Source organism: Notolepis coatsorum (assembly GCF_963971535.1).
Source record: "Notolepis coatsorum genome assembly, chromosome: 12".
Lineage (NCBI taxonomy): Eukaryota > Metazoa > Chordata > Actinopteri > Aulopiformes > Paralepididae > Notolepis > Notolepis coatsorum.
Window position 1 is genome coordinate 69,263,426 of NC_140176.1, and position 20,089 is coordinate 69,283,514.

Here is a 20,089-nt window from a genome sequence, read left to right on the forward strand (position 1 = left end):
TCACACTTATGGTCACTTTAAGAATAGTATAGTATAGCTTGAGATTGTAAAATATAGCAGTGTACATAAAGACCCAGTGCCTCATCCGTAGCTAACAATGTATTGCACTACCACAGGACCTAGCATGTCCTACCATGCTCTGTAAATAACTCATGTACAGATACCGATATGCCCTACTTGTAACTGCACAATGTCATTCTATTGGATTCTTATTATATATTACTATTGTAATTATGCACATCATTGCGGGCAAGACCCCCCGCATTTCATTGTATACTTGTATGCCGTGACAAATAAAACTCTTGTATCTCTTGTATCTTGTTATATTAAGGAGGCATGGCTTAATATAAAATGTTTAACTGTGAATGTTTATTTTCATTTGCATGCAGCTGAGGGAAATCTTGTCATGGATGGGACATCCTGGCGTGAAGTGTCTGAAATAAGCATTCATATCTTATAGAAATCATTAAAGGAAAGCAACAGTTGTGATTGGAGGATGATGAAAAGAGGGTGGAGTTTGAGATTTGATTGAGGGGCAAGAACACAACCATGTTACAAACACTTTTTATTTGTATTTTTTCTTCCATTTACTAAAAGTGATCTACACATACAATTTTGCAATAGATGCTTGTAGTCAAGTCTTCCAAACATATGTAGGGTGGGACCGAAATAGGATATCAAACTAAATAAACCATACAATTGATAAACTGCGGAATATGGCACTTTTAGAAATATGACCTACTCATTCTGTTCTTGAGATAGATAACAGTCATGTATTGAACAAAATTGACATAACATTTATTTTCTCTGAATATATTATTGTTTTTAATAAAGTTCCATTTTCTCTTTCCACTTCCACTCCCATTTTAGCTTTAACAGAAAGGGGGGCGCACCCACCCAGTCTACCTGTTGGGGAATATTGCAATGAATACACAAAACAATAAACAATAGATAAACAAGGTACAATCAGACAAAGTATTTTCTGTATTAAAACATAAAAGGTGTGGCAGTGATATTGTAGTGCTATTTAGTATTTATATTTACATAAATATACAGTTATTTTGTGTTCGATCAAAGCTCAAATATGAGCTTTTGATTGATGCAACACCATATCAAAAGGAAATCCTTGGCATACTTAGCACATGGTAATAATAATGGCAGCAAACAGTGCTTTTCAGAGATAACAGGCTTGATACAGTGACATAACTAAATTGTGGCATAAACCTCATGGCAGTATTTCACTTTCGAAACATTTTCCTTTTTTAGCAACACTACACCTCCAACACTATCTAGCTCTACTATCTATCTAGTCACTGTTGCATTCATGCTGTTATGCCGGTTATTGTTAATTGCACACAGGCAAAAGTACTTGAACAAAATTTACATAAAATACATTTACAACAAAGTTAAGTAAAATTAATTTATTCAACAAAATGTACATAAAATACTAAATATAATCTAAAATAAAGTGAACCAAAAAAACAATATTCTAGTGCACTCATTAATTACATTAAAACACAACATACAAAATAGTTTGTTATTATCTCTATAGACTGAAGTCAGACACATTCAGTTGCTGGGCGTGGTTTCTTGCCTCAAAGTATGAGGTGTCCGTTTCGTCCTCTGGTTGGGGTATGAAGGTCATGGGCTGATCCTGTAGGTTGTCCCAGTCCAACCCCTCAAACAGAGGGTGGCCCTTCAGTTCTAGTGGAGGAGAAAATAAATATATCACACATTTTTAAAAGGGGAATGCCATCCATTTTAAGAATTCACATAATGTTCTTTCTGTGTCCCAGTTCAGCCAGTATTAGTGAACACATGCACCACTCTCTCCTAAAATTTGAAATCAGGGCCCATATTCACAAAGCTTCCCAGAGTAGGCGCACTGATCTGCGGTCAGAGATGAGGAACACTTGTATTTCATGATGTTATTCAATCTAACAAAGTGAGAATACTGATCTAGAGTCAGTTTCAATCTAAGAGTGAATATGTAAATACCGTAATTCCTCTAATAGTAACCCCGGCTTGTATTTGTTTCAACTGTAGCGGGTACCAGGCTTGTATTAGGAGGAGGCCTGTATAAGAGGGAGGCCTATATTTCAAATTTTCAAACGGATCATAATGAATAAATCAACATTTTGTGTCAGTTTGAACCCAGTAAAATGTACTGGGTTCATTTATTGAAACCAAGTACTGTATGAAATAGTAAACAGTGCAATTACAGGTGGTCACTGGTTATTTCAACGTTTTCAAAGTGAAATCAAGTAACTAGCTCAGTATGCAGCTCAGTATATTAGTAACCCGGCTTGTATTAGGAGGCCGGCTTATAATTGCTTAGCTCAAGACTAAGAGCGCACCCGGCCATTAATAGAGACCCGGCTTGTATTTGAGACCCGGTTACTATTAGAGGAATTACGGTATATGAATATTTGTGAATATGGAACGAGAGAGCGAACCCCCCCCCCAATTGGTGATGTCACTTGAGCTCTTACCAGGGACTATATAATGCGGAGACAGAGCACTCTGGGAGAAATACACAACACTAAAGATGGCAGCAAATACTAAACTACAAAACAAATATATTCAGAGAAAATAATTAAATATGTTTTTTTTTTTTTTTTTTTTCCACTTTTTCTCCCATTTTCTATATTTTTCTCCCATCCCAATTTTGTATCATCCAATTCAACCCTCCCCTGTCACGAACGCTGTTTCTTGCCTCCCACAAGCCGGCTGCAATGTGGACTAAGTCATACATAGCACAAGTCCCCTCCGGTACTTGAGGTAACAGCAGTCGCATCTTTTCACCTGCGCAGCTCGATCTCTCAGTGGCGAGGAGTAACGCGTGGGAGGCTCACGCTGCCCCCGACACTTCCTGATTCTACTGCGCAGGCGCACCAACCGACCTGTAGGAGTCGCTGTCCACAACGCCCGATCCCCACCCATCAGTTTCCCACCCCCTAATACGGCCAATGTGTATTAGTACGGACGACCAGCTAAACTGAAAGCAAATGTGGAGCGCTGGGCTCGAACAGGCAAGCCCAGCGTCTCCAGATTTCGTGGCGAGCGCCTTGCCCACTACGCCACGTAGCCGCCTTAAATATGTTATTTTATGTTAGTTGAGTAAAATTATAATCTACTGCATTTTGATGTGAAATGTGAGTCTTAATTATTATTTTTTTTTTTTTCATTAGTAACAATCTCTGCTGTGAGTGGTTGCCCTGGTAACTAAGGACTCTGTGACAGAAACCAATGGATGGTGCATGTGTTGAAGGGGTCAGGTCTCGTTTGTTGCCAGAGTGAGAAGACTTCTCCTGAGAAGTCCTAAACGGTTACAAAATCTATACTAACACTGAATATAAATTTCAAAGCTAGTTTTTTGGGAAGAAATATGCTTGAAATGATATGAAACTATTACAAATAAAAAAAATGTAATCCACTTTTTCTCCTCCTGTTTTTCTCCCATCCCAATTTTTTTGTCGTTATGCCAATTCCCCCCTCCCCTTCCTGGTCGTTGCTCACATTTCCCCCCACTGGTCGGTCTAGGGAGCCCTGAAGTCTATCAGATGCTTCCTCCGAGACATAGGAGACAGCCAGCAGCATCTTTTCACCTGCCAGCACGGACTCTCATTGGTGAGGTGTAACGTGTGGGAGGTCACACTACCCTCACCATCTCCCTCCCTCGCTGTGCAGGCGCCCTGACCGACCTGTAGGAGTCGCTGTTTACAACGACCAGAATACCACCCCACCGGCTTCCCTCCCGCTGACTCTGCCAATTGAGCCAGTATGACGGCCGGCCCAAGCCGGAGGCAACGCTGACAGCCGGATTCGATACCAGTGTCTCTCGCGTTGGTGACGAGCGCCTAGTCCGCTGCGCCACCCAGCCGCAAACTATTACAAATCTAAGGAATAACATTTAGAAACCATGACTGACGGTAACCTTAAAATATGTTGTAAATGTGACAGAAAAGACAAGGCAAAAAATAAAGTGTTCCTCACCCTTGAGCCCAGCCCGTTTGGTCATATCCATGGTCAACAGGATTTCAATGGCCTTCCTGGAGTTGTCAGATAGCTCCTCCTCTTCACCAGGCCATGGGATATCTAAAACGATTGAAAGAAAAGAAAGTTAAAGAACCCAAACAAACAAGCAGGAAACCGTGCAGACCTGCACACACGTCCGCTACCTGCGCACACGTCCCGACAAAACGTCCCCATCAGATCGCCCCGTGACTGAGCAAGAGACCACAACTAGGGATGCACCGATCCGATATTGATATCGGCCCGACTAAAATAGCTGGATCGGGTATCGTAAAAAATAAAATAAGAAATAACTAGGGATGTCCGATATTATCGGCCGATATTGGCATTAAAATGTGATATCAGAAAATATCGGTTTTCAATTTTTTTCTTACATTTCTATAACCTTTATTTACCCAGGCAAGCAAGTAAGAACAAATTCTGATTTTATTTATTGTCAAAAGTATGCATAATGTTGTGTTAATTCCACAACAAGAGATATGTAATGTTAATTATCTGAAATTATTCAGTTTTTTGTGGGCGGAAAAACCCTGCATATATCGGTATCGGTTGATATCGGTATCAGAAATTAAGAGTTGGACAATATCGGTATATCGGTATTGGTAAAAAAGCCAATATCGAGCATCCCTAGAAATAACAATTCAGTACATTTATATCTATGTGTTAATTTGTTACATTTAGTTTCACTAAGTTAGGAAAGTAATGTTTTAAGTCAAGCCTGATGTTGCCTTGCACAAAAGAATGATCCCAGTCTTCCACACAGTGAGGCATACAGTTTATTAATTGAACAATGGGTATCGGATCGGTACTCAGTATCGGCCGATACCCAACGCCAGGTATCGGTATCGGGACTGAACAAGTCGGATCGGTGCATCCCTAACCACAACCTGCCACGGATGGAGTGGCAGTCCTGCACGCCGCCGCGGAAGAAAGACAAACGTGCCATTCACATTCAGCAGGGTCGTATTGAGAGGAAAAATTACTTGTAGAAAAATCATTTTGAAAATTATTAGAATGATTCTTATCTTCTACGCCATTAGGAATCAGGCTAGAGCTGGGAAATATATTGATATATAAAATATCGTCTAACAAGGCGGCTTGGTGGCGCAGCAAACTAAGCGCTCGTCACCAACGCAAGAGACACTGGTATCGAATCCGGCTGTCAGCGTTGCCTCCGGCTTGGCCGGCCGTCATACTGGCTCGATTGGCAGAGTCAGCGGGAGGGAAGCCGGTGGGTGGGTCCGGGTCGTTGTAAACAGCGACTCCTACAGTTCGGTCGGGGCGCCTGCACAGCGAGGGAAGGATCTGGAGGGAGGTAGTGTGATCCTTCCACACGTTACACTCTCCCAGTGAGAGTCCGCGCTGCCAGGTGAAAAGAAGTGGTGGGCTGGGTACACATGTGTCGGAGGAAGCATGTGATAGTCTCCGCCCTCCCAGACCGACGGTAGGGGGTAGAGTGCGCAACGACCAGGAAGGGGATTGGGAATTGGCATAATGACTAACATTGGGAGGGGAGAAAAACGGAAAAAGAAGGGGGAAAAAGATAATTAAAAAAATATATATATATATATATATATCGTCTAAATGTGATCTTCTTTACAATATCGAGAATTATGACGTGCAATTTTGCCGCCTAAATCAATGCTAAAAAGCAAATAGTAAGTCAGATTTCTCACAAAAACCATTTCTGAAAGGATTGAGAATGCCAGGTGAAATTTTTTTTCAATCGTTTGCTTCATACTTCTCATTACCATGCAGGATCACACTGTATAATAACACTGTACACACTGTATATACATCTATATCTGTATATATACCTATCTATATCTACTCATATTATTTAAACCACTGGCTGGATTGGTTATATTAATCATAGTGTATTCATACTCGTACCACTGTATAGAATAATACTGTACATATACATTAGCTTTGCATATTTACTCCATAGCTTTTTCATATTTACTCCATAATACTACAATGTGCTTTACTGATCCTTTGCACACTGGTGGTTAAGATGCTCATGTCGTTGTACTCTGTACAACTGTTGACCAGACTGAACAGCCTCATCCGTCAGGCTGCATGAACTCCCTCCCTCCCCATGCCCTAAAGAAGTCACGACTGTAATGCACCTAGCACTTAAGTAAATAACCCCCCCCCCCCTGGTCCAAAAAGGTCCAGACCGTTATGCACTAAGCACTTTGTATAATTAATTTTTTTAAACTCTTAATGCTGCTAAATCACACTCCATACTAAGCACTTTTGGACAATTACTTTAGATTTGATGGAATATGCTGCTACATTATGTTGCACCTTAGGCTGTTACTGTGTTTTTCTTAATTGTTTTAGTTTTAGATTTTCTTGTGTACACAAATTTCGATCCTATATGTCCTGTACATATGGTAGTATTGACAATAAAGCTTGAACATTAACAATACATGTTCAGATACAGATATCCAGTGCAGATACAGATATCCAGCCCTAGTTGCCCAGTATGTCAAATCAAAGTCACACAGCAGACGTCTCGTCGTGGCATCCTAGTCCTTGCTGTGAGAGCCCTTGTATTTTGTGTTGCTCTGTAATCCATTGTATACTTTCACTATAATCCTTCTACTCTGTTCTGAGTTGTATGCTGCCGAGAATACGCCTTCTTCTATGGTTCTTATATATGATCTTTTGTAATGGATTTATTTTAAAATAGTGACACACTTAGTGAGATATCTATAAAGTCGTGGTTTTCCAATCCAAGGCAGCATTGAACCTGGAACGTTTTTAGCAAAAATGCACGTGTTTTGTGAAGTACTGAGCATACGACTGAATAAATACAATTAATATATATATATATATATATATATATTTGTGTTGCTAATGCCAAAAGCAAAGAAAACACCCACCTCTGTTGAGGATATTCTGGAAGACCAGCTGAGGAGTGTCGTGATTGAACGGGGGAACGCCAGTGAGAAACTCAAACAGACACACACCTAGAGCCCACCAATCCACCCTGAAGTCTGGGGGCAAAAAACAAACAGGTATGCAACTCATATCTAGCATCAATCAGCACAATATTCCAGTGATCTTTGTTAGGATTGTGCATTAATTCTACTGCAGTGGCAGAAGCCGGCACGGAGTTACATAACACAGATGTGAGGGTTGCATTTTTTTAAGGTTCAATTTTAACTTCAAATTCTAAATTCAGACAGGGAGGTTAAGTAGAACACTGAATGATTGAAGACAAATCAGGAGGATTGTCAAAGCAATAATTCAGTGTGGTGGAATATTTTACAGCTGGTCAACCACAATACAACCTAAAAATAATACTTTAAAAACGCAAAGGCTTGGTGATATGGTGATATAGACATTGATTACTTTTCCTACTATGTATTGTCCAGCATAGTATTAATTCAAGATGTAATTGTTTGTTTGCAATTACAGATAAGCAGCGTCAGAAAAAGATCTGAACAGTAGAGCCAGCTACAGATCAGCAGGTAGATGTTAACTGTTGACCTGGTAGCATGCACACTAAAAGTGCTAAACTGTTCCAAATGAAATGTTGCTTTAGGTCATTCATATTTATAACACGGGTATACAAAATAGTATGCTTGAAAAAAGTGTTTTGTCATTAGATTAGACTTTTACGTGTCATTTGCTTAATGTGACGGACTGATTCCAGGATAACCCCATAACTATTTATTTTTAGAATCACACAACCCCATTTGTCCATTTAGAAGCCTTCAGGCTTTATGAAACTATAACCCATATTGTCGTCACTGATGCTAGCTCCATCTGAAAGACATCAAGACTCCCAATCTTTGGCAAACTGAAAATGCCTTCCCAGGCAACTCCAAGCATTTCCTGCAATCAGGCTCAATAGTCTGGACACCAAGCCAACGCATAGGAGCAGAAACAGTTGGGATGGGGAAATGTGAAAAGCTGTTGTAAAGGGCTTGGCCGTCTTAGCAAGGCTGAATGACATGCACTTTTATTTTTTTTGCTGGCACAAAGAGCGATATTGCCGTCAACTTACTTACCGCATTGACCATTTCCTGAAACTTAAAGAGAAGGCATGTTACTAAGGCTACAGTGTTGATTGTCGAACATCAAAACCAATTTTTTTATGTTTTGAAACAGAAGTACTGTGGTGGTTGTGTAGTCACACACAGGGGTGCAGTGGTAATATCAGAAGTGCCTGTACTCTGTTTATAATGACGTCACGTGCGCGTATCATTCAATATATAAAGAAATTATATTGTCAACAGATATGGTTGAAAAACAAACAATGTTTTAAATGTAATTGTAGATACAATATTGTAGTTACAATTTCTGTAATTGAATTAACTTAAACTAGAAAAGTACCGTAAATACAAACTAAATTAACAATGTAACTTACAGTTTACAGAAGGACAGTTTCCTTCTGAAGCACAACTTAAGAAATGTCTCATCCTTCCAGTCGGGACCATTATCACATAGTGAGAGCTCCACAGCTCAAGCAAACCCCCACAGGGCTTGTATTTTGGTTTGGCTCTTCTCGTTCTTTGTTATTCTATTGGTATCATATTGTTATGCAAAGACAAGTAGCTAGATAAGTACCGGTACTTGGCGAACGGCACGACGAGTTGAGTGAAAGTTGTGAACGCATTTTTGTGTGCATGCACGTGCATGTGCGTGCTTCTGCTCAGAAAAGTGGTGGAACAGCGTGGTACCGCGTGGCATGAGCACTGCACCTCTGGTCATACAGTCAGTGCCGTAAGAATCACACATAAAGTGAATTATCGAGAACACAAACATATTGTTTATTAAATCTAGAATAATTAAACTTGAAGACATGGTTAAGTTTCAAACAGTGTTAATTATGTTTAGGGCAAAAACTGCCAGAAAAGTTACTAAATCTTTTTCATTTAGAAAGTGAGTTTAGGGGGAGCTCCAGTAGCTCACCGCGTACCTCGAACGCTATTTCGGCGTCGGGGACAACCGTGCGCGTCACGGATCTGGGGTAGCGAGTTCGACTCCCGGACAAGCCGTACTTTCTCAGAGTGTCTTTCCCCCGATCTATACCCCCATTCAACCTGTTTCTGTCGGTCATGCTTGACCAGAAAAAAGCGATAAACGCTAAAAGAACCAGCTGACTGGTCAAAGTTTAAAAAAAAAAAGAAAGTTAGTTTAGTAGTAGGAAATTAAATTTTAAACATCCGTTTGCACGTACCACACTGACTTAAACAGATGTGTCCTTCAGTTATTGGTGTAAAGTTGTGGAATTCTCTCCATAGCAAGCTTAAGGGATGTAATAGTGTTTGTCAATTCAAAAATAATTATAAAAAGAGATTATTTAAGTCAGTATGAAATTCAAATGTGAATCTGAATAGTGAGCTCTTTTCTTTTCTTCTTTATTATTATTATTTTTTTTTCTTGTTTAATCTGTGGATTGTTTGTTTCTTTGTATATGGTATGAATTATTATTTTGTGTAAATTAGGTTGTACTCCGACCATCATGTAATACTTGTTTAGTTTAGGAATAGGGGGCAGGTAACTATAAGAATTATTCTTCCTGCTCCTTTTGCCCATGGTAGAACTGTATTTATGATTTTGTATGAAAACTGTATGATTGTATTGCTTCCATGTGGCAAATAAAATTCTGAATCTGAATTTGTAAATGTGTATTTCCTCGTCGCTTACCGTGTGGCATCCCCAAAAGCAGCTCTGGAGCCAAGTAGTCAGGGGTTCCCTGAATGAGTTCAACAGGCACTGCACCTCTTCGTACACTCTTTGGAGTCCTGAAAGGGGTATAGTTGTTTGAGGTCATCATGGCCGAAGGAGTCTGTGGTGAGGAAGAAGGAAAATATATTTAAAGGTGCTATAGATAACATTCAGCCACTAGGTGTCGCATTAGAGCAACAGCATGACATTATATCCAATCATGTGCATTCCACATAGGGAAATTGGAAGTAGGGAGATACATGCAAGCAACATGTAAACAACAACATCCATTTTGGACCGGCAAATTTTTTTTCCACACCTTTATAAAAGAGTTGTGGATGACGTATTATTTTAAAATGTTAAAAAAATAATCTAAAAAAGAATTACTCTACATAAACATTTATCTATAGCACCTTTAAGAAGATAGTGTCACTTAATTATGATACATTAGCCATATAATACATTTCAAATGCATGAAATTGTATTGCCTACATAATGGAAGATACTTTCACAATACGGTCAGTGAATTCAGTATGCAAATCTTCCACCAATATTAAAGCTTAACCTGAAGCATATTATTCGGTTGTGAGGATAACGTGATAACCGTAACATAAAACTTAACGTGTTACACTCAGATGGTAAACCCGGATGAAGTTGCTCGGAGGAGAGTTAATTAGAGGTCTGCTCTCCTCCGGGTGATGTCATCCGGCAGTTTCTTGGGACACACACAGAAGTAGGGCTGCAACGATTAGTCAACATAATCGACGACGGCGATCATAAAAACTCGTCTACGCAGATTTTTTGCGCCATAAATCTTTTTGATTTTTTTTGCACTACCTATCTTTGTGAAAGTGGCTTCTCAGCTCTGGTCCAGCTGAAGACAAAGCAGAGGAACAGATTGGACATCGAGCATGACCTCAGAGTTGCTTTGTCTACCATCACCCCAGACTTTGAGACTCTTGTCAGGAGCAAACAATATCCCCAGTTATCCCATTAGTTCCCTGGGATGTTAAGCTAAGAAGTCTGCTAAGAAGGATATATTATTTATTATTATTATTATTTTATTTCATTGTGTTTTTAGCCCTAGTTGCACTTTTGTTGCAACCCCAGTTATCCCATTAGTTCCCCCAAACTTACTGTCGGTCTGTTAAGCTAAGAAGTCTGCTAAGAGCCCGGAAAAGGAGCCGCGCCCACAGGAAGCAGAGATGGAGGGTGTGACAGAAATAATCGTTAGATTAGTCGACTAATCGAAAAAATAAGACAGATTAGTCTACTAAAATAATCGTTAGTTGCAGCCCTACACAGAAGTGAGTTTTATGTCCAATCCTCACATGTCCTACTCACAATAGAACAATAGGATTCAAGTTGAAAATCTCTTTAACTTCTACCTGAAAGAAGGAGCCATTTGAGGCGGGTGTTTTCTGCACTGGCGTAATGGCAGCACATAAGCTGTGGTAAGAAGCCGACATGGACACATCCATGGCCTCCACGGACCCCAGGCTGAAATGAGAGTTGCAGGAGACATTGGAGCGTTCGATGGCACTGCAGTAGCTACGGAACGCCACGGCGTTCCTCGGCTTGAGGAACGAGGGGGACTTCGTGACAGACGTCTTGGGTTCGCCTCTCTGGAACGCGCTACCCGGGTTTGGCGTGTCGACGCTGGGCGTGTGGGGGGGAAGTGGGCTGCTCGAGTCCTCAGGCGAGGTTGAATCCCCCCCGGAACACCGACTTGGCTCCTGCGCAGCAGGGCTGTTGAAGACGATAGACATTTCATGGATAGACCCATCCGAGTCGAAGCTCAAGGTCCTGGTTAGCTTGTGGTCCACGCCGGATGCAAAGCTGGAGTTTCCAAGTTCTTTGCCGCCGTCCACAAAGACATCTTCCGCCGGCTCCTCCAGCTCACAGAGCAGGTTTTTGGTCACGACACTGGGGCTGGAGGGTCTCGGAACCTGGTCTTCTTTGGCCGACCCGCTCCTCTCGGCCGGAGGCCCGAAGTCCTCCACCTGGACAACGGAGAACACCCCTGTCAGGCCTGTGTGAAGCCCACCGCTCTCCTCTGGGATCTCAAAGCACCTCTTGTACTCCACATTGCTCTTCTTGGGTTGGATCTCCAACAGCTCGGGACTTCGATCAACGTCTGAAAACGCCCTCTTCGCGGACGAGGCCATCGCATTGCGACTACCGCCTGTCGCTGGTAGGAAAACGTTGTCTTTAGTTGAGGCTGGTGGCTCCTTTTTGTTGAACTGAAACCTCTTTCCTGCGAGCGTGTCTGGCTTCGTCCTGTTCTGCTTTTCATCAGTAGTGGCTTCATAACTTCCTCTGCTGGCCGCGGCAGGGGATTCAAAGTTAAACGACTTGAAGGCACAGCCCCGGCCTGGCATTCTTGGCTCGGGGGTCGCTATTCCTCCTCTTGTTTCAGATGACCATGCCCGCTCAAATATTTTCTTTTCACAATTTTGTTCATTTTCTTTCTATGGAAGAAAAAAAAAGTTTAAAGAAATTCAGAAAAATTACGTGATAAATTAACATTTTAGAATGAAGAAAACAGACATGTTGCAGCTACAGACCTGCTCACTCTCCCAAAGTGGACTGGTGTCCCCGTCAGAGTCGCTGATGGAGTAAAAACGGCTGCTGGCTGCGCTCAGTGTCTCACACCTGTTCCTGGACTTCAGCAGACAGGGGGTCAGATTCTTGGCCAAAGTATATGGGCTGAACGCACAGCCGTTGGGACCTGGGTAAACAACAGCAAATTAGTCTATACACATTAAATACTTCTCTCACATCATGCAGAAAGCTGGGAAAAAAAGATCCCTCTTCGTAAATATGTTCGGGGTGACAATGGCTCTAATAAGAAGCTCCTCCTTGCAGTGTGTCGAGGCGTCCTTGAGCAAGACACTTAAAAGGAAAACTCCAACATTTTGGGAAATTAGCTTATTTAACATCTTCCCTGGAGTTAGACAAGAAGATACATACCCTTTTTGTCTCTGTGCGTGCATTTAGCTTTGGGAACAGTCGTTCCGTTAGCATAGCTTAGCTTCATCACTGGAAGTGAGGCAGGACAGTAGCCCGACGTTCCCTACAGGTTTGTTGATATTCTCATTCCTTCAAAGGATCCGAACAGATTGAAGTTTATAGATACCATGACTTAAAATCCTCTTACCTTGACGATTAAAAGCCTCCCCAATTTAGAAAACAGTAATCCAATGGCTGGTATTGATAATATACTACTAACTTTTATTAACGTTTATTTTGTACATTATCTAACGTTAACACGAACCTAAACTAACCTTACAACTAACCTAAAGTTAGTTTAGGTTCGTGTTAACGTTAGATAATGTACAAAATAAACATTTCCCGCTGCTATAAACATCACACTTTTATTTTGAAAACCCCAGAAAGGAAGTCATTATATTTGCTTTACCATCCTGTTCCGTGTTAGCTCCGGTTAGCTCCGAGCGTGCAGCAGTTAGTATTATATTATCAATACCAGCCATTGGATTACTGTTTTCTAAATTGGGGAGGCTTTTAATCGTCAAGGTAAGAGGATTTTAAGTCATGGTATCCATAAACTTCAATCGGTTCGGATCCTTTGAAGGAATGAGAATATCAACAAACCTGTAGGGAACGTCAGGCTACTGTCCTGCCTCACTTCCAGTGATGAAGCTAAGCTATGCTAACGGAGCGACTGTTCCCAAAGCTAAATGCACGCACAGAGACAAAAAAGGTATGTATCTTCTTGTCTAACTCCAGGGAAGATGTTAAATAAGCTAATTTCCCAAAATGTTGGAGTTTTCCTTTAAGCCCTGACTGCTCCTGATGAGTAGGTTGGCACCTAGCATCGGTTGCCTCCACCATCTGTGTTGTAAAACGTTTTGGATAAAAGTGCTATATACTGTAAATGCAGTCTATTTAACATTTATATTAGCATTTTGTGAACTAACTTCTGTTCTAGCAAGCATTGTTGGAACATAACACGTCTGTCTCACGACTGAAACCCTGACAGACCCTGATGGGAGCTGCTAAAAACGTGACGTTACCCTGGTTCCTGGAGGAGGAGCTGGCAGAGAACGGGTTCTCCTTCTTCACCCGGGGCGAACAGAGAGCGATTTTCCTCCATTCTGTTCTGCTGCAGGACATGGGAGTTACGGCCCCTGATGCACTGCTGCGGCGCTTGCTTTCGATCGCAGGGGAGCTCTGTGTTTGATGCAGTGAACAATCAATATAGGTCTACAACACAATATTTGTCAAGCAGATTACAAAATGTTAAATATATATACTGTATATATATATTTTTTTTTACTACTCACAAATCCAAGGGAGCTGATTAAGGAAAGGACTTGCCCAGGGGTCCGGAAGTAATCTTGCTTTGGCTTTGCCAGGGACGGGGTATCCAGGATATCAGCAAGACTGAGTTCTGACAAATACAACAAAACATCCAATGTTCATAAATAATGTAAAACACTACTCATGATCAATGTTTTGTTTTGTTTTATAATAATGGCTCATATATACAATTAATTTAGGTTGTTTTCTTTACCTCTATCAAGCTTGACTTTGGAGAGGCCAAAGTCTGTTAACTTGATGTGGCCTTTGTTGGATACGAGCATGTTGTCAGGCTTTAAGTCCCTAAAACCACAAGACGTGACAGATAAATCATAGGCCCATGAGATTCCAGCGAAAGATGAAGTCATTAAAGTCATTATCAAAAAGGAGGCCTACCTATGGGTTATACCATGGCGGTGGAGGTAGTCTAAAGCCAGTGCAACCTCTGAAGTGTATCTCACAGCCATATCCTGGTCAAAATATCCATAGATGTGAAGGAGAGATTTCACGTCTCCACCAATGAGGTATTCCATTACCTGTGAGCAGCAGATATGAATAACGGTAGTTATAATAAGCACATTGATGATGCCAAACCTAATAGCTCATCCAGTAAAGGTTTACTTGCAACCACGCCCTCAGGACTACACCCCAGGATAGCCCCTAAACGAGACAACTATGCCCGCTGTTGACAATTTGGATGGACGCTTGCACAGTCGTATCTACGTCCCAATGTGGAGGAGTGTAGCAGTACCTTGCGAGTACCTCATGGCTGCATACACACTCCTCTACACCAAAAATGATCAGAGGAGGTCAGAATAAAAAAAAAAAAATGCAACGTTTTTTTTTTATTATTTTTTAAACAAACATATAAACAAACATGACAACACACGATAAGATATACAAGCATTAATTGTCAGGGCACATCCAATGAGATCACATTTTAGTTAGTTGTCTTATATAAGATATACCCCTAATACCTGTTATCTAAAAAACCTACACACATATGCTCCAGCTCGAACCCCCCCCTCCCGGACCCCACCTTGAAAGTACCTCCACTATCCCTCGCACCTAACCAGACACTACCATTATAAGCTAGCTTTTATTCTCTCCACCACTTCTAACCACATTGACATTTTGGATTCATTGAGACCCAGAATTCTTGCTGTAGATATTTCATGGTAAATTACATCGAGATATGTAAGAAACCAAACTTTACGGCACATTTTTTCCGGTTGAAACCAGCGTGATGCGATCAGCTTTTTGGCTACTGTGATACCCGATAAAACCAATCTCTTTAGCTGTGGATTCACTGCAAACTCAAAAACATCATTCAATAGTAATACAGAGGGGTGTACAGGTATATTCCAAGATACGAGTTTTGATATTTGTTGGGTCACATCTTTCCAGAATGCCTTAACTGGTGAGCACTCCCAATACATGTGCATAAATGTTTGTATTTTTACAGTGCTTTACCATCTCTGTTGTCAGCTAACTGCTAGCACCTGCAGCAATATAACTCTTGTTCCTGCCAATCAACTGCTAGTAGATGTAATACCTCCATGATGCTAGCATGGCTCTGGATGCTAGCAGTTAGTTGACAGTGGAGACGGTAAAGCGGGGTAAAGTACTAAACAATTCAAAGGTTTTGTATTTTTTTTTGTATCCCAGTGGGATTGTACAACTTCAGTGCAAGTGTCCGCCCACATTACACATGTGGTTCAACAGCGTTATGAAACATATCCAATTAAATTAAAAAAAACCTTATTAGTCCCGCAAGGGGCAATTTAGAGCATGAATACGACAAACTGCTGCACGTCTACACATTCAAGACAAAACAGGGGTGCAGTGGTCTATATAAGACCTGTTCGCTGTATACACATAACTGTTCAAGCCAATCAGCAATACCAACTGAGTCACGTGACTAAGTTGCCCCGGACCTGCATGAGGTGCTGCACTAAAGAATACGAAGGGGCTCTATGGAGAAACCATGACACTCCCCTTACTAAAAGTTGTTTCAAACGAAAACGGCTGGACGTCATTTAGCCAAATCAGTATGGCTGTGGGCGTGAGTCTTTCACCATTTACATATCTAGCTTTGGCATGGATTGATTGTTTTAAACTTTAGATGATCTAGCATGTAATGCAAATATTGTAGTCTGCCTCATTGTTCTGACCAGGATTTCCTTTCCTTTCTGCCCCTGTGATGCGCACGCACACTGTGTCTGACGTATACAGCGCACAGGTGACAGGTCTATGTGTCAGGTACGTGTGGACATGTTCTGCAAGTTGTCATGATTGGCCCCAACGGTTGTTGACTTAGTTAGGTATTCATGCGCTGTGCCACACCCTTTTGAAGTTCATTGGACAATATTTTCAAAACGCAATAAGATAACAAACCATATTATACAACTTTTGATTACAATTCACTTACCAGATATATTTTTGTAGCAGTCTGAAGGGAGTAGAAAAGGTGCACCACAAAGGGACTTTTGCTTAGGGCCAATGCATCTCTCTCTGCCTTCATCTGCCCCCTCATATTTTTGTCAGCCATGTCTGCTTTCTTCATCACCTAAGAAAAAAAATAACATGATCATGGACAGTTAATTTTTTTAAATTATATATATATATATATATATATATTCTATTCTGATGGACAAGCTAAAAGCAATTGGTTTTGATAGCTTATCAGTGAGCTGGATGCAATCCTACATCGAGGGGAGAGAACAGATGGTAGAGGTAAACGGTACTCTATCCCCCCCCCCCTCACAGTGAGCTGTGGTGTTCCACAAGGAAGCATACTAGTAGGGCCGCTACTCTTCCTAATTTATGCAAATGACATGTCGTCAGCCTGTGACTGCAACCTGTTCCTGTTTGCGGACGACTCAGCCCTGCTGGTCTCTGACAAGAACAAGTTGCAGGTTGAAAAAACCCTCAGCACAGAACTAGGCAAAATCTGCATATGGCTCGCTGATAACAAACTATCATTACACATGGGCAAAACAGAGTCCATTCTCTTCGGTTCAAATAACAAACTCAGCAAGACCGACGGCTTCTCAGTTACAGTGGGTGACAATATTGTCACAAGGAAAGACGAAATTACCTACCTGGGTTCCATCCTAGAGGCAAATCTTTCCTGTGACAAAATGGCATCCAATGTAATAAAAAAAGTCAACCAACGAACTAGATTCTTGTACCGGATCTCCTCTCTGGTAAACAAGAATACCCTGAAGACTCTGGCAGGAGCACTCATTCAAGGGTACTACGACTATGCGTGCACCTCATGGTACCAAAGCACCTCAAAGGCGCTTAAAACAAAATTACAAACATCACAAAACAAACTGGTCAGACTACTACTTGACCTGAACCCCAGAACCCACCTCACCCCTGCCCACTTTGACAACCTAGGATGGCTTAGAGTAGACGACAGAGTACAGCAACTTGCAATGGGCCTGGTCTACAAGATACACTATACGACCGGGGTACCCATGTACATGTCAAAATACTTCCCAAAGGTCAGTGAATACCACAACCACTACACCAGAGGAAGCTCAACAAATCATGTAAAACCCAGATTCGGCTCAAACAAGGGACTAAACACGTTTCGCAATTATGCCACAACAATGTGGAACGCCCTACCCAAAGCTGTAAAGGAATGTGAATCACTACCCACATTCAAAACCGCTCTTAAAGAGCACCTACGGGAGGCTGCAATTCGAAACTGGCCACCGTAAATGCCCAAAACCCCCACCCCCTCCTAATGTACAGTCCCCTCCCCATCATATGTATATACTCTGTCAGGATCTAGGGGTAACAGTGCTGTATATTTGAATACCGTTTATGTCACAAATGTATCAGTACTAAATACCTATATGTCCCTATGCCATAAATGTCATGTATGTTGTGTATGTCATAAATGTCTATATGAATTGAAAATGGGGGACCCTGATGGAAACAAGACAAACGTCTTTCTCAGGTCTGCATCCCCTTAACAATTGTATGTATTGAGCCGTACTGTATTGTACCCATTCTGCAATCTGTTAAATAAAGTTTTCATTCATTCATATCTCAAGAGCAAACGAACTCACCTTGATTGCATACAATCGGCCATTGGATTTCTTACGTGCGAGGTAGACCTTTCCAAAGGCACCTCGACTGATTGGCTTCAAAACGACAAAATCTTCGATCGAGGCCGGGGGTTTGGGAATAATATGATCTAATAACGTTAATGATTTACCACCTGTAATATAATCTGAACCCTCATCTGCGTGCTTTTCCTTTCCGTCCATACTTTTGGAAGCTAGAAAAAGACTATAACTGTTAAAAGAGCGAACAGGTTATTACTTCCATGGAGATTGTTTCCGTGGCTGTAGTGTTTTGAAATTTTGAATTCCGTTGCTGAGTGGGGGTCCTACTTGGTGACGTCACACGGGAGAGTGTTCACGCAAAGCCTTTATTCTGGTCGAAAATACTTTAAATGATGAAGCGTTATGCGGAGTAAACGGTAGTTATAAAAGGGAGGTCCATGACAGGTCATAAATATGAAAGGTACATATGTGTTTCCAAAATAATGTATGTATTCTATTCTGTGTCAAATCAGGCAATTCTCGAAGTCCACTTCCTGTCTCTCTAACTTTTCTGTCTAAATGAATGAATGAATGAAAACTTTATTTAACAGATTGCAGAATGGGTACAATACAGTACGGCTCAATACATACAATTGTTAAGGGGATGCAGACCTGAGAAAGACGTTTGTCTTGTTTCCATCAGGGTCCCCCATTTTCAATTCATATAGACATTTATGACATACACAACATACATGACATTTATGGCATAGGGACATATAGGTATTTAGTACTGATACATTTGTGACATAGGCGGTATTCAAATATACAGTACTGTTACCCCTAGATCCTGACAGAGTATATACATATGATGGGGAGGGGACTGTACATTAGGAGGGGGTGGGTGGGTGGGAGGGAAATATACATACGGCGGGGAGGGAATATATACATGCGGTGGGGAGGAGACTGTCTATTAGGAGGTGGTGGGGGTTTTGGGCATTTACGGTGGCCAGTTTCGAATTGCAGCCTCCCGTAGGTGCTCTTTAAGGGCGGTTTTGAATGTGGGCAGGGATTCACATTCCTTTACAGCTTTGGGTAGGGCGTTCCACATTGTTGTGGCATAATTGCGAAACGTGTTTAGTCCCTTGTTTGAGCCGAATCTGGGTTTAACATGATTTGTTGAGCTTCCTCTGGTGTAGTGGTTGTGGTATTCACTGACCTTTGGGAAGTATTTTGACATGTCTATGGCTTGGGGGAAACATGCACTTAGAATCACCAGAAAGGCTTTCGAAATAGTGAAATGCCATGTTGGCCTCAATATTTTCAAAACAAATTATATGAAAAGGTTATGAAATGAACAAGAATGTGATAAAATATGTAATAAAAACGGAGCTCAACGCATACATTTGATCGTAGAAATTCGTTTTGTTTCCCCAATACCAAGATGGCGGCGATCTCGTGACGTCAGAGTGTCTTCGAAATCCAAAACACAATTACGTCAGATATCGAAATTAAAATATTACCTTTTTTTTTTTTTGATCAAATTTTTTTTATTATTAATTACATGAAACAGGACAACACAATAACCACAGTAACAAAAAACATAACTTTCACAGGAGAATAACAAACAATAATAATACAGAATAATAAATTATAAAGACAAAAAGAAAAAGAAACAGCGTCCAACCTATCAAATATAGATGGCTACTTCAATAACAAAAAGGGTCTTCAAAACATGGCAACCTTTCCCCACCTTTACAAAGTGGAGTGACTTAAAAGATTGTTTATGAGAGTGTTGCCGCAGATTTACTGTAGATAGCCTAGGTCCCTTACACATGTTCAAGACTGCCAAACTTGCAGAAGGTAAAGTGTAAGAAGAAAGAAATTCTTCCTCCAAGTTGGTTGACAGGTCAATCAGTCTGTCAATATTAGTCTCTTGGGGAGATGGCATGTGAGTTGACATATAGCGCAGAATAGCTAAA

The 20,089-nt window shown here is 41.1% G+C and overlaps 1 protein-coding gene across 3 annotated transcripts; it reads right to left on the minus strand.

Annotated features, from left to right (window-relative positions):
• Positions 1-599: 599 nt before the first annotated feature.
• On the minus strand, positions 600-18,398 carry mastl (microtubule associated serine/threonine kinase-like). 3 transcript variants are annotated; one of them, XM_084326308.1, is made up of 13 exons: positions 18,132-18,398; positions 16,478-16,615; positions 14,443-14,582; positions 14,261-14,349; positions 14,031-14,137; positions 13,761-13,917; positions 12,291-12,454; positions 11,112-12,194; positions 9,703-9,844; positions 8,061-8,075; positions 6,927-7,040; positions 3,997-4,098; positions 600-1,704 (listed from the first exon to the last, which is right to left on the minus strand). In XM_084326308.1, exons 1-13 carry the CDS (start codon positions 18,330-18,332, stop codon positions 1,547-1,549), a joined length of 2,610 nt encoding a protein of 869 aa, XP_084182434.1. In that variant the 5' UTR covers positions 18,333-18,398; the 3' UTR covers positions 600-1,546. The 3 variants fall into 3 exon arrangements, with proteins under 3 accessions (XP_084182434.1, XP_084182433.1, XP_084182435.1); XM_084326307.1 differs by having other exon boundaries at positions 8,061-8,081; XM_084326309.1 differs by lacking the exon at positions 8,061-8,075.
• Positions 18,399-20,089: the final 1,691 nt, after the last annotated feature.

What these genes read in the sequence shown, in the direction of transcription:
- mastl (XM_084326307.1), bottom strand. Translation starts at nt 18,332, where the DNA reads ATGGACGGAAAGGAAAAGCACGCAGATGAGGGTTCAGATTATATTACA. An exon ending in CGCCATGGTATAACCCATAG is followed by an intron (nt 14,350 to 14,442) that starts GTAGGCCTCCTT and finishes TTGTGGTTTTAG; the next exon opens with GGACTTAAAGCCTGACAACA. An exon ending in CAAACGGGCTGGGCTCAAGG is followed by an intron (nt 1,705 to 3,996) that starts GTGAGGAACACT and finishes CTCCTCCACTAG; the next exon opens with AACTGAAGGGCCACCCTCTG.